The sequence below is a fragment of the Pongo abelii genome, chromosome 17, assembly GCF_028885655.2.
Source record: "Pongo abelii isolate AG06213 chromosome 17, NHGRI_mPonAbe1-v2.0_pri, whole genome shotgun sequence".
In the NCBI taxonomy this organism is placed as follows: domain Eukaryota; kingdom Metazoa; phylum Chordata; class Mammalia; order Primates; family Hominidae; genus Pongo; species Pongo abelii.
Genome location: NC_072002.2, coordinates 84,916,981 through 84,932,165, shown reverse-complemented (window position 1 = coordinate 84,932,165; position 15,185 = coordinate 84,916,981). Strand labels below are relative to the sequence as shown.

General features: G+C 40.8%; 1 protein-coding gene across 3 annotated transcripts in view; it reads left to right on the top strand.

Moving 5' to 3' along the window:
• CD226 (CD226 molecule) overlaps nucleotides 1-15,185 on the top strand; it is a 141,339-nt gene that overhangs the window by 96,280 nt on the left and 29,874 nt on the right. For all 3 annotated transcript variants that reach the window (XM_054538076.2, XM_024235980.3, XM_054538077.2), the window contains one exon: nucleotides 9,856-10,200. In XM_054538076.2, coding sequence (XP_054394051.2) covers nucleotides 9,856-10,200 — 345 coding nt within the window. The remainder of the gene's footprint in view (nucleotides 1-9,855; nucleotides 10,201-15,185) is intronic.

Genomic DNA, 15,185 nt, shown 5'->3' with positions numbered 1-15,185 from the left:
TCTTGGTTTCCCATTTCTAACATTATATCAATTGGTTCTTAGTCATTTTTCATATGTCATGCATCACAAATGCTACTTATTTGTTCTCCACAAAGCCATCTGGAAATACCAAAGAAATGTAATGAAGTGGATACTAAAATAGTGACATGGTCAGAAAATATGAGAAGAGGAAGGAAATTGAACCTGGAGTAGATGCTCTAAAGGCATCAAACTTAAGCTGTTCGATTGCTTAAGTTTGGAGTCCTAAATAGATTTTCTTCTGGCAAATACCCTTGTGTTTGGTGAGAGAATCTTTGACAGACCTTGGTGAGCACCGTCAGGCAATAGCTGCTTCTGAAACTCACAGCTCCATTTCTTTGGGTCTCTGCAGATGCCATCAGGGCCTCAATAGGGAATTTCTAAAGGCTCTGTTTGTGCTTTCATCACTTTGTTATTTGGAAGACTTATCGTCTTTTTACGGCAATTATCTGCTTGTGTGTCTCTCCACTAACCCAGTCTGTGTTTTATTTACACCCAGTAATCCTTGTGGATGAAGGAGTGAATGTTGAATGAATAAAGGAAGGAAAAATAAAGGAGGTAAAATTTCACCGCCTCTGGTTTGCAGTCCATCTTTCTGCATGAGTCTCCCACCAATCCCGCACTTCCACTCACTCTCCTTCTCTGCCCTCTGCCCCACGGTGTACTCACCTTGGCAGGGACAAGGCTAGTTCTGGGCTCTCCTCTGTCTCCTTTGCCACAGCAGGTCTATTGCTGGCCACTCTCCTATGGGAAATGTCTTCCTTGCTTTCTACTTGGAAAACAATCTAATGGACAATTTCACACTAATGCGTTGGTGCCTGCCAGGAATTGAAAATTTTATATGCATTTTAACAAGCACAAGTACAGAAATTGATTTCTAATTATAAGAGTTAAGGAATCAGAAAATAAGCTATCTAGGAACAGAGGCATCCTTGGAGCTGATGTTGCTTGCCTCTGACATCCTGCCCTGCTGCAGGGTAGAAAAGAACACTCTGGCTGTCACTGGAGTCCCTTCTCAGGGCTGGTTTGAGACTGGCTCCCTAGACACCCTGCCTAGGTGAGAATGTCCTGCCATTCACAGCTGGGTGGACTTATCTGTGGGGACTAAATGCACTAGCTTAGGTAATGCATTTAATGCTGGCACTTAGTAAGGACTCATTCAAGGCTGATTATTTTACTTTTAAAATATACTGAAAATATTTTTAAGTATATGGGACAAAATGCTTAATGTAGTCTCCAGGGACCATCACTAACAATCTGTCCTCTGGTAGGGAATCATTAGAGATGGTGTTAATCTCTTAATATCTTTTTGTGTTAAAAACCTGCCATGCAGAAAGTCTACATTAAATTGTCTAACCTGGGGGGCCAATTGGTAACATTTTAGTAGAAAACAGACCAATGCTCTTGGGCATTTTTTTTTTTTTTTTGGTTTTATGAGACCTCAGAGATGTACTACCTATATTTAAAATTCTTATATCCCATTAGTAATTTTTCTGGTTGAGAGAAACTGCAGAATGGCTCAAAAGTTTGACTTTTCCATGTGATTCAGCAAACCTTATGATACTAACTATAATAAAAAGCATCATTCTCGTTGTACCATGGTGAAGAGATTGAAAGTTTTTTTTTTTTTTTTTTAATTAGAACCTGAACAAACATTACACCAAGGGGACCCACGGTTACCTTTCAGGTAGCCAATCTCAAGTTTCTGGAGCTCCATGAAGCTGCCCTTGGAGGCAGCCTGGGCTCTGAAGCTGGGGAGGTGGGTGGCCTCAGCAGTTGCGTTGACTCCTGGGTAATTTGAATCACAAATCTGCCGGGGCCTGCATTGCAAGTCCTTTGCTGTTCAGTGCTTAGACAGGGGAATCGTTCTTTGGACATACTGCAAATCATCTCTTAATATGGATTTTCTGGGCTGAATCCTGATTTGCCATGCAGGACATGCAGCCTAAATCTAGTCCCTTCATTTTTTTATTTCCACAAATGGCCTCGCCTGGCTTCCCTTCACGATGGCTTTGTCGGGTTGTGTTTTTATCTCTTTATTGTGACTCGTTCTTCCCACTTTATCTGTGCCTTTCAGTTAAGCAGTCTTTTAGCTTATTTTTTATCTTGTTTGGTCCTTTACCTTTTATCTGCACTTTAGATGAAAGACAGAAAATGGCAATGCGTGGGAAGCAGTGTTGCGAAGACGGCAGATTTCCTCAACGGAGTGGACTTGCTGCTTCTGATGGGTGCTGGCGAGGCCCAGACTGTGCCCAAGATGTCGTCCTGATGGTCCTTACTCCCTATTAGTGTCCTAGAGCTGCTGGCACACGATACCAAAAGCTGGGTGACTTAACAGAAATGTGTTGTCTTGCAGTTTGAAGTCCGAAGTGAAGGTGTCAGCAGGGTTGGTTCCCTCTGGGGGTTGCAAGGAGAGGTCTCGCCTAGCTTCTGGCAGTTTCTGGCAATCTTTGGCCTTCCTTGGCCCGTGGAAGCATCAACCCAATGTCTGCATTCATCTTCACATGACGTTCTGCTTGTATTCATGCCTGTGTCAGAATTTCCCCTTTTTATAAGGACACGGTCATATTGGATTAGGGGCCACCCTATTCCAGGACGACTTCATGTTAACTAATTGTATCTGCAACAGCCCTATTTCCAAATCAGATCAGGTTGTGAAGTACTGGAGGCTAGGACTTCACAATAGGAATTTTGGGGGACACAATTCCACCTGTAACATCCCCAAACTTGGCCATCTGGGAACATTGCAGCTTTTTAGAGAAGTGCCATCCAATACTGTCATTGCTGTCTGTGTTTGAAATGAATGCACACAGGGAGTCTAAGGTGTAGGCAGGAGCTTGCATTCTCTTTCTGGGAATGCTGATGCATTCTAGGTAAGAGGCTTCTGTTTCTATTCTGCTTGAAGCTGCCTGACAGCTCAGTTCAGTGTCCACCGTGACTGTCTTTTTCACTTTTTGGCTGTCACAGCCAGAACTATGAGGGAGGCAAAGGCATCCTTGGGAAATTCTGCCTTTTGTGTCTGTGTTTCTCCTTCTGTCCTCAGTACATCCTGCCACACTGCATGCCCTATGAGCTTCAAAAGTGCCATTTTTCCACGTTCTGGACTTTGTTGCTTGCTTGTAACTGGGAATTTGTGTTTCTATTTCTTTTGCTTGCTTATTTTTGAGAGCTTTATCTCAGGCACTTTAGGAGACCTCCTTAGTCATCATGCAGTCAACATTTCATTTTGCATTTATTTGGGTGACTAGTAAGAGTTTGTAGAAAAGTTCTTAATTGAGCATATTCATAGACTAGGCACAGTTGGGAATACGTGAAGCTACTGGAGCTCCTACTAGCATCATTTCTAATTAGCTAGTGTAATAATAGTGCTCCTGCAGATGGCTTAGGGCAATGCTGGGCTGTTTACGTTTTAGTCTATTTGAAGCATCGTAAGAACAAGTTATTGTCTCGTGCTTTAGAAACCTTGGGGAGACGTCTGACTGAGCAGGCGCTATTGATTTGCACTTGATCTGCACCTAAGAGATGGTTGAACAAGGAGAGTAGTTAGGCGCACTCAGCAATGGTGAGTAGACAGGGAAGGGCAGTGGACCCCTGGGGGCACAACACACATTTTTTTAAGGACAAGCAGAAGAAGAGAAAGCATGAAGGAGATAGCAGAGGGAGGTCAGAAAGGAGAGAGGAGAAGCAGGCAAGTGCAGTGTCACAGAAGCCAAGGGGTAGAGTATTTCCAGGAGGGCTGGACATCCAGGATTCAGGTCAAGAACATTGATGACATTTGCAGTCTTGGTGGAAGGGTGGAAATGGATGCTTGATTGTGTCGAAGCACACATGGGAAAGGATGAGGCTGAGCAGGATGGGAACCCACTCCTGGAATTTTGAATGAATAGAGAAGAAGAAACAAGGACTGGATGGTGCCAAAAGGTCCAAAGTTGGTTTTCAGGAGTGGGAGAAATATCCTGTTTAGAGGTGACAGAGAGAAGAGTCCATTTAGAATTGGAGGTTAAAGATACAGGAGAGAGTTTAGCGTTTGTGGTGTTCTGGCATGAAAAATGTATGAGCTTTAAAACCAAATTAGTTTGTTGCATTTCTGATGCTGCTTTTTGCCAGCTCAGCTCTTTGGGAAAGCTACTTCAGTATATATATTTTTTCAACTGTGAAACAGGCACATTAATACTGATTGGATGTTATTGTTAGGATTAGAGATTGGGTGTGTGAAGTATCTTTCACAAGCAGGGACTTCAGTTTAGGTTCGTTCTCTTGCTTCTCAAATCTTGTACAAACAAATACTTTTTTTTTTTTTTTTGAGATGGAGTCTCGCTCTGTCGCCCAGGCTGGAGTACGGTGGTGCGATCTCAGCTCACTGCAAGCTCCGCCTCCCAGGTTCACGCCATTCTCCTGCCTCAGCCTCCTGAGTAGCTGGGACTACAGGCGCCCGCCACCATGCCCGGCTAATTTTTTTGTATTTTTAGTAGAGACGGGGTTTCACCATGTTAGCCAGGATGGTCTCGATCTCCTGACCTCGTGATCTGCCTGCCTTGTCCTCCCAAAGTGCTGGATTACAGGTGTGAGCCACTGCGCCCGGCCACAAACAAATACTTTTAAAGCTTTTTTAATGGAAGTTTCAAACATATACAAAAATAGAAAGAATAGCATAATCAGCTCCCATATGACCACTATATAGCTTCGCCAACTATCAAGTTTGGGTCAGTGTTATTGTTCTCTATTTCTCACACACTCTCTTTCCCGTGATTAATTTGAAGCAAATTCCAGCCGTTAAGTCATCTCATCTATAAATATTTTAGCCTGAATCTCAAAAGATGAGTTTTCTTTTTAACATAAACATGATACCATCATTACCTTCACCCCTCACAAAACAGCAATAATTTCTTAAAATTATTAAATGTCTACTTTGCATTTCTCCAGTTCTATGCATTTTTCCTTTTCAAGTTCCACACATTGTTACTGTGTAATACCTCCCTTTAACCTGTAGGTTTATTCCTCTCCACCTTTCATTTTTTTGTTGTTGTTGTCACCTTGAGTTTTTCATATTTCCATGGGCTGCTTTCCCATGGTGGCATTTGATACGTTTCTCTGCTCTTTGCTGTTCTGTAAGTTGGTGGTTAGATTTGGAGGCTTGATTAGCATCAGGTTTGATTATTTTGACAAGGCTATGACTTCCAAGGTGGGCACTGTGGAAACATAAATGGCATTTGTGAATTTGCAGGCACTGAGGATTGTTGCCTAGAACTATCAATTTGTGTAGGCATGACTAATACTATTTTAAGTATATTTCTTAATATTAGGGTTATTATAGATGTAAATCTCCCCCCAAATCAATAAAAATACATGCACATTGAGTGCAAAGTGAATTGCAAATCAATTTTTTCAAGTGTTTAAAGTCAAAAATACAGTTCTATTTTATTAGAAAAATTTTTTTAAAAACTTTTATTTTATTTTTGTGGGTACATATGAAGGTTTGTTGCACAGGTAAATATGTGTCACAGGGGTTCATTGTACATATTATTTCATCACCCAGATATTAAGCTCAGTACCTAATAGTTACCTTTTCTGCTTCTCTCCCTCCTCCCACCCTCCGCTCTCAAGTAGACCCCAGTGTCTGTTGTTTCCTTGTTTATGTTCATAAGTTCTTATCATTTAGCTCCCATTTGAAAGTGAGAACATGTGGTATTTGGTTTTCAATTCCTGCATTAGTTTGCTGAGGATAATAGCCTCCAGCTGCATCCATGTTCCCACAAAAGATATTGTCTCATTCTTTTTTATGGCTGCATAGTATTCCATGATGAATATGTCACACATTTTCTTTATCCCATCTGTCATTGATGGATGTTTAGGTTGATTTCATGTCTTTGCTATTGTGATTAGTGCTGCAGTGAACATTCATGTACATTTGTGTCTTTATAGTGGGATGATTTATATTCCTCTGGGTGTATGCCCAGGAATGGGATTGCTCAAATGGTAGTTCTGCTTTTATCTCTTTGAGGAATTGCCATACTGCTTTCCACAATGGTTGAACTAATTTACACTCCCACCAAGGGGTATGTGTAAATTATAAGTGTTCCCTTTTCTCTGCAACCTCACCAGCATCTGTAATGTTTTGCCTTTTTAGTAATAGCCATTCTGACTGGTATGAGGTGGTGTCTCATTGTGGTTTTGGTTTGCCTTTCTCTAATGATGAGTGATATTGAGCTTTTTGTCGTATGCTTGTTGGCCACGTATATGTCTTCTTTTGAGAAGTGTCTGTTCATGTCCTTTACCCACTTTTTAAAGGGGTTGTTTTCCTCTAGTAAATTTGTTTAAATTCCTTATAGATGTTGGATATTAGACCTTTGTCAGATGCATAGTTTGCAAATATTTCCTCCTATTCTTTAGGTTGGCAAATTTTTTATGCAAAAAATATTGATTGACTTCTCTACTTTATGCCAAGCATGGTTCTAGGTGCTAAGTACAGAGTAGTGTAAAATGGTCTAGCTATACAAAGGCTTGGGTTTACGAAGCTGACAGTAAAAAGACTCAGGGTTTTGTGAAGTTGGTGACGGATTTTGCAGAGCTGCTCAAACTGCATGCAGAGCTGTTGACCAGTGAGGATGGTGAGGAGGACAGGTCAGTAGCCAGGGAGGTGCTGGTGGGCAGGGGCAGTGGCATGATGTAAAGATGCCCCCAGCAATGTTTGGGGTACCCAGGGCATGAGCGGTGGTTGGAAAAGTGATGAAGCACTGAAATAATTTCCAAGGATGATTTGTGGTCAAGCCAGAGAAGCCACATACAAAATAGAGAATATTTCATCATGATATCCTGCAATAAAAATCATGGAAAAACAACACAGTCTATTCAATGTTTATTCTAAGTATTAATACATAGCTACATATAAGTATAAACTGGTTTTCATTATTTGTATTTGTTTTATTGAAATCAAACTTTTTTCTTCCCAATTAACTACGACATTTTGGTCTCTGTTTCACGTGAATCCACTTTCCAATTCCAAGTTCATCAGGATCCCAGGGCTCTCTTGTTTGTGTAGGCTCTTTCTGGCAGTTCTTTTCAAGGTCATTTTGAGCTGCCTTCTACTGAGCTGTGCAGGAGGAGCCTGTGGTCTGAGAAGCCACAAGCAATATCTGAGGCAGGGCAGGTTTGGCCGACCTCGTAATAGGTCTTGATTTTCATCTAACACCAACCAATTACTTTGTTTGTCAGGAAAGGTTACTCAGGGGCTACTCTGAGCTTCTGAACCACCTGGCTCTAGGGTTGGGAACAGCTTCTTTCAGCTCCAGGCTGAGTCTATTGAGAGGCAGGTCTAGGTCCTCACATGGAGCCTCTGCTGTAACCTCCCTGCACTTTGCTCTCCAAAGACAGCTGCATCCCCTCTAGGATTTTCCCCATTGCTTCCTGCATTGTCCTTTGTGAAAATGCAGACACGGCTATGAGAAGACCCCTGTTTCTACCCGAGTCGGCAGGTTCACGGGGGCCTGAGAGCATGGTTTTGGTTAGATAGGCAGACAAAGGAAGCTCCTGAGATTGGACGGGGCGGCATCCAGAGAGAAGAAGAAGAAAAACACAAAACAGTTGTGCATGTGAGCACTGAGGACAAGCATCCACACTGCCTCTTACTTCCCAGGGACCAGAAGGGCTCACATGAAAGTCGATTTCTCCTTTTTTTCATTTCTTTTATGTTCCTTCATTTCTCCACATAGTGTGCTAGCATCTGATTTTATGTTGTCACGCATTTCCTTCTTTTCTCACGTCTTCCTTTCCCTGTTTTAATTTTTAGTTTAATTTTCCTTTTGTTTCTTTTAAGCTTTTATTTCCTTTTTTCCCTTTTTTAAGGAATTTTCTTCCTTTCCTTTTCTTTCTTCCCCTTTTCTTGTGTTGCTTTATTACTTAGACACGAAATGTTTTCCGGGGTGTGTTATGTGGGTAAAGTGCTACCTTTGGTAAACAGTTGTACAGAGGAGAAAACTAGAGTGCTGTGGTTTTCTTTTTACAACATTTTGACACATGGAACCGCATGCTGAAGATGAGAAGCTAGTTTTTGGTGCGGCTGAAACTATCGTAGACATGATATTCTAGTTCAATAGATGGCAAATCTTACTGCACTTTAGACTTGCTTTCATTCTCTCTTTCGAAATGTGCCATCTCTTTTTTGTTTCTCTGTCTCCTTTCCTTCCTTTTTTCTTCCTCCCTGCTTTTTTCTTTTTCTCTCTTCTCTTTTTCTCCTTCCTTCCTCTCTTTCTCTATTTCTTTTTTCTTTTGTTTGTATGCCAAGACAATGGCTCTTGGGCCAGCCCTGAGTGCAACTGTCACATAAGTTGAAGTGACAGATGACTTCCCACTTTTTGCATTTCTCCCTTAGTGCCAGAGAGTGCTGTGACGTCATTACTGCCCAGGCCTCACTCTACTGAAACAGCAGGTCAGGATTTGTTGGCATTAGTGATGCTATCAGATGAAAGAAGGTGTTCATCACTAATAAATAGATCCACTTGTTACCTTGCTGGGTTATCTTAATTTTGAGAAATAATTACCACAGTTTATTCTTCAGATGAGGTTCCCAAACTTTTTGGTCTCAAGACCCCTTTATGCTCTTTTAAAAATCACTGAAGGCCCTCAGGGAGTGTCTGTAGGCTATATCTGTCATGTTTACTGTATTAGAAATTCATATTGAGCAAAATTTAAAACACAAGAATTTTCAAGCACGCATACTGCTAGCTGGCAGAGCCTCTGGAAATATCTACTGTATACCTGTGAGAGAACTGGAGTGAAGAGGGGGAGTTTCATCTCCATATCACTAGGAAAATAGATTTGACCTTGCATATCCCCTAAAGGGACACAGAGATGCCCAGGGCCCCCAGACACACTCTAAGGAGCACGGACTTAGATATTTGGTGACAATTACTGAGTACTTTATGCTAGGAATTCCAGAAATGGTGTCGGGAAGGCGGGAGAATACTGGTGGACTTTCGTGGTATCAAGAATTGATACCACATGTGGGGCCCTACTCTACCCGTGTGTAAGACAACCCTGTATATCTGAAGAATGAGATCATGTGTATATTCAGTGAGAATGATTTGGTATCTTTTTCATAACTGTCAGAATCTTAGCCAGAATGATTATAACCTGAACATTTGATACTGTAGGTCAGTGTCAGAGACACCAGCCTAGCATTATTGTCTAACAGTCTCTTTGTAAAATTCAGCCTCTTGATATGATACCAAGAAAAGCACCAGGGGTTTTGGCTATGTTTCTCACTACATGGTTAACCAAGTAACACTTATGGAACTACGTGTGAACAATCATATCCTCTTTTCTATTTATCTCCTGGACTTAAAAAAAAACAAAAAAAACCAAAAAAAAAAAACCCTTTCTCTTACAAGAATGTGTCATTCATGACTGGGCGTGGTGGCTCATGCCTGTAATCCCAGCACTTTGGGAGGCCAAGGTGGGTGGATCACAAGGTCAGGAGATCGAGACCATCCTGGCTAACATGGTGAAAGCCCGTCTCTACTAAAAATACAAAAAATTAGCCGGGCGTGGTGGCGGGCGCCTGTAGTCCCAGCTACTCGGGAGGCTGAGGCAGGAGAATGGCGTGAACCTGGGAGGTGGAGGTTGCAGTGAGCCGAGATCGCGCCACTGCACTCCAGCCTGGGCGACAGAGCAAGACTCCATCTCAAAAAAAAAAAAAAAAAAATGTAGTGTAAAGAGGTCATTCACAATGGAAGAACTGTGTTAGATAACATCACCAATTATTTTTATGATTAGGTATCTTCCAGTTGGGTGTCCCAAAATTTGACAACCTGGATCTAATCATTTACTTCTTCTTTTCAGATAGTTTTGAGGCAGCTGTGCCATCAAATAGCCACATCATCTCAGAACCTGGAAAGAATATCACACTCACCTGTCAGCCTCAGATGACACGGCCTGTGCAGGAAGTGAGGTGGGAAAAGATCCAGCCTCATCAGATCGACCTCTTAACTTACTGCAACTTGGTCCATGGCAGAAATTTCACCTCCAAGTTCCCAAGACAAATAGTGAGCAACTGCAGCCACGGAAGGTGGAGCATCATCGTCATCCCCGATGTCACGGCCTCAGACTCAGGGCTTTACCACTGCCACTTGCAGGCCAGCGCAGGAGAAAACGAAACCTTCGTGATGAGATTGACCGTAGCCGAGGGTGAGTGAGCACCAGACATCTTCCGGTGTCAAACATGGAAAAAGCCAACCCCGTGGGCTGGTCTCTGTTTTTATTTATGGTAAACATGTTCATTTAATGTGCATATTCAGCATTTTTTTAAATGGCTGAATTTAGGTGTGTTGGCCATTATCCTAATATTTAGTGTTTCTTTATCTTGTGAATCCATCAATCACAGATTCAGTGATAAAAATCTTTCCAATTTTCTTATCTGCCACCATCCTGAAACTTAAATCGGTAAAGGGCTGAAAAACATATGGTATTACCAGCCTTCAGGTTTCAGCTGTAGAACTCCTGTCTTCCCAATTACATGAATATTTTTGATGGTGGTGATAAAGTGTTAGAATCCCCATGTACCCCAGCAATACAAGACAGTGCTACGTTGATATGGCTGAATCAGGGCTGCGCTGAGTGCAATTCAGCAGGTATTTGAGAATGTGGTTGCCAGTTTGCCAGACAGGAGCCTTTTTTTCTCTCAGTCTTTTTCAGATATGGATGCAGAAACAGACTGATGTTGCGTCTTAATATTACTAGGAAAATAGGTTTGACCTTGCAGATCCCCAAAAGGGACACAGGGATCCTCAGGGTCCCCCAGACACACTATAAGAACCACTGACTTAGATATTTGGTGACCATTACTGAGTATAATCTTTGTGCTGGTGAAATTGGCCTTTGGGGCTTCCACCTCCTCCAAGGCCTCCTCCAAGGCACCACACTGTTTGTGTATTAGGCATTTGTCTTTTTGTGTCACAATGAAGCCTTTCATTGTGTTTCAGGACCTGCAAAACCTAGATCCACTTTGCATGAGTATGAGAAAAAGTAATTTCTTTCACTTACAGAAGTGCTAATATAGAGAGGCCCATATAGAGGTCTGTGTAGAGGCCTGTATTATAGTTGAGAGGGAGGAAGGCCATCCCAGGCTCTCCCAGCTCTGCCTCTGGGCCAGCTTCCTCACTGTAAGGACATGGAAGAGAAAATAATTTATTTTTACCTTTCACTTTGTTCTCCCTTCTTCCTTTCCTTCCTCCTTTCCTTCCTCCCTCCCCTCTCCTCTTCCCCTCCCTTACCTTCCCCCCCAACCTTCCCCCTTCCCCTACCTTCCCCCTTCCCCTACCTTCCCCCTTCCCCTACTCCTACTCCCCTCCCCTCCTTCCTTCCTTCCTTCCACCTGAGCAGGCCCCTTCCAAAGCACTGCACTATTTGTGTATTAGGCATTTGTCTCTTTTGTCACAATGAATCCTTAAATTGTGTAAGATTCCAGCCCCCACAAAACCTAGATCCACTTTGTATGATTGTGAGAAAAAGTGATTTTTTTTTTCATTTACGGAAGTACAAATATAGAGGTCCATATAGAGTTCTGTGTAGAGGCCTGTATTACAGTTCCCTCCCTCCCTCCCTTTCTCCCTCACTCTCTTCCATCTTTCCTTCCCTTCCTTCCTTCTTTCACTCCGTTCCCTTCCCTTTTCTTTTCTTCCTTCCCTCCTCCCTTTCACATGTTTTCAGCCGGCTAATTTACCTTTGACTTATGCTAGACTTGTAGAGCCAGCACTTGCTAGGCTTTGGCTGTCCCTTTATAGACTCTGCTCATATTGCAAACTGATATTTCTTCCTGTGTTGAAAATGAAGAAGAAAAGGTTTTGTATAAACAGAAGCCCTCCACTATAGCTCTGTGTATAATAAGGAGAGCATTTTCAGGGGATAGCATCTTTTCATACACAATCACCTCGGACCACATCAAGCCTCCCTTGTTCCTCTGGGAACTGTGGTGAGCCATACATTGGACTTAGAATTTAATGAAAATGATGAGTGGTTGGTGAAATATTTGGGGGAGGAAAAACTAGCAGAGACTCCTCATTTTAAATGTTGACTCTGTTCCTTCAGACACAAAAAGTATTTCTTACCTAAAAATCCCTTGCATTATGGAAGTATTTTTTGAAACTGGTTAGGAAAAAGAAACAGTGAAAAAAGATTAGAGACCAAGACAAGAAAAAAATGTTCTATTCAGAAAAGTATCATAAAGAATCATTTTCAAACACATATAAGATTTTGCCCATTATATGCTGAAAAAGTAATTGTAAACATCTTAAATTATAGAGAAAATGAAGGTAACAGATTTTTAGGAGATATGGTTATTTAACTCTTACTAATTAATAAAAATGTCATTCATCTGTCCAAAGATGACTAAGCTTCTTGCACAAAACTATTTCTTTGTATGTAAATTATAAACAGTGTCAAAATCTGCCAATGAAATGAAGATGACTAAATGTAATGATCAGTATTGTTAGTGTCCATATGTTTTGAACAGTTGCAAATGGCTTTGTGACATTCAGTTGACAGATTGAAAGAATGTCAACTGGACCTTGTATCCATTAGTAAAAAGTTATCATTGACAGAAGATGACAGCCATTGACTGTATATTTCTGTTTAATTCCTTTTTTCAATTTTTATAAGTGAAAGATTGAATATAAAAACTTAGATGCAAAGCAAAACAGATCATTTGCGTTTTCTCTGGTGCAATTTGATTATTTCACGTCTTGAGGCTCTTTGGTCAAAAATCAATGTGGAGATTAAAGCAGAGAGACAGATATAAGATGTGGGACAGATTTAATTTATTTCAACTGCCAAGGGAAAGGTGATTGTGGCAGATTTTATAAATTGCTGTACATACTTTTGTTAGTTCTCAACGACTTCTTTTATAGCACATAGTATTGGATCTAAAAGAGATTTTTAGGACTCTCATATTCATACACACACACACACACACACACACACACACACGCACATGCAGACACTCACGGACACACACACAGAGAGGGGCTCTTCCCCTGACTCCTACCTGCCTACATTCATCTTCAGACAAGTACCAGGTCACTCAACAGAGGACCCCTGCCAACCAGCGGGTCAAGTATCCCGGCCTTGATTGGTTTTGAACAGAGGAGAAAATGGCAGAAGCAAGAACTAAACTCAAATTTACCATTGACTTTCTTTGCTGAATGAAAACAAATATGTTTCTCTTGTCCTTTGCACTTATGACCTGAAATGTAGAATGAAATAATTCCAGACTGACTTTTCTGAATTTGAAACTTGCCCGGACCGAAGGGCAAGGAAAGTGGGGACGGGGGGAGCACAGGGGAATGTGTGTTTATTGACAGTGACTACAGTTATTTTTGGCCCTTAACATCCTCTGGATTTTCATTTGTCATAAGAGAAGTATTTTAGGTGCCACTAAAATAATTTGTCAAATATTTTAATATTAGCTAAATGATGTGCAGAATACTATTGTTTAAACTGACCTTACTGGCTATAAAAAGAATGAAGGCAACAGAAATAAAATCAGCTCTTGCAGAAAGTTTCTGGAGGAGGCTAATATTGAAAAAACTTCTGTTTGCCATTGATAAGTATAATTACTCATGTCCATGTATAATCGTCTTCCACCAGTGAGACCACTCAGGCGGGACCATCAAGGTTCAAATGAGGCATTGATGATTAGAGCTGAGGAATGACGTGAAACAGGTTATGAAGAGTAACCCCAAATATGCAGGAGGAATGGGGAGATGGTGCATGGGAGACTGTAGTCAAATGACTAGGTTGGTATGGAGAGTCTAAGTTATGTATTAATATGGGACGAGGTAGGTTAAATTAAGTGATGACAGTGAAAACCTGCATCTCATATAATTGTCAAACAAAGCCACCATTAGTTCTTGAGCAAAGATGGCAAAACAATAATCAAGAAAGAATAAGTTGCTTTATGATTTTCAGTGTGCAAGTCTTTAAAATTTTTGGTTAAGTTTATTCTTAAGTACTTTATTCTTTTTATTGGTATTGGGGATGGGATTTTGTTTTAATTCCTTTTTTGGATAGTTTGCTGTTTGTGTACAGAAACCTGACTGATATTTTATATGTTGATTTTTGTATCCTGCCTCTTAACTGAATTCATTTATTAGTTTGAACAGGTTTTTTGCGGCACTTTTAGGGTTTTATACATATATGATTATGTCATCTGCAAACAGAGATAATATTACTTCTTCCTTTCTGATTTGAATGCCTTTTGTTTTATTTTTCTTGTTTAATGGCTCTGATTAAGACTTCTTGTACTATGTTGAGCAGAGGTGTTGAAAGTGGCCACCTGTGTCTTTTTCCTGATCTTAGAGCAAAAGTTCTCAGTTTTATATGACTCAGTATGATGTTAGCTGTGGGCTTTTCATAGATGGCCTTTATTGTGTTGGGGTAAATTCCTTCTGTACCTAATTTGTTGAGAGTTTTTTTTTTTTAATCACACAAGGATGTTGAATTTGTCAAATGCTTTTTATGCTCTATTGTGATGATCATGTGGCCTTTTTATATCACTTTGTTAATGTGGTGTATTACATTGATTGATTTACGTATGTTGAACCATCTTTGCATGCCAGGGATAAATCAGAATTGATTAGAATATACAATCCGTTTAATGTGATGGTGAATTTAATTCGCTAGTATTTTGTTGAGGGTTTTTTCATCTGTGTTCGTTAGGGATGTCAGCCTGTAGTTTGTTGTTTTTTTTGTGTGTGTGTTGTCTTTGATTTTGGTATCGGGGATGCTGGTCTCATAAACTGAGTTTAGAACTGTTCCTTTTTTTTTTTTTAAAGAATCATTTATTGATTATACATGATAATGTAGAATTGTTTCTAAACTCAGGATTGGCATTAATTCCTAGAATGTTTGATAGAATTCATCTGTGAAGCCACCTGGTCCTGGGATCACTGATGGGTCATAGGCCCCTGATCCACCTAGGTTGGGCACAAAGGTGTCCTACACAGGGGAGAGAGATTCTGTCAGCATGATTTGAATCTCAGTTTGTGCTTTCCACTGCCTCAAAACACTCACACTTTCCTACTTTCTCCTTTTTCTAACTGACTAAGTTTCCACCACATTTGCTTTTTTTCCTATAGAGTTTCAGCCAGGTCTCAATGTCTATGTTTTTTCCACAT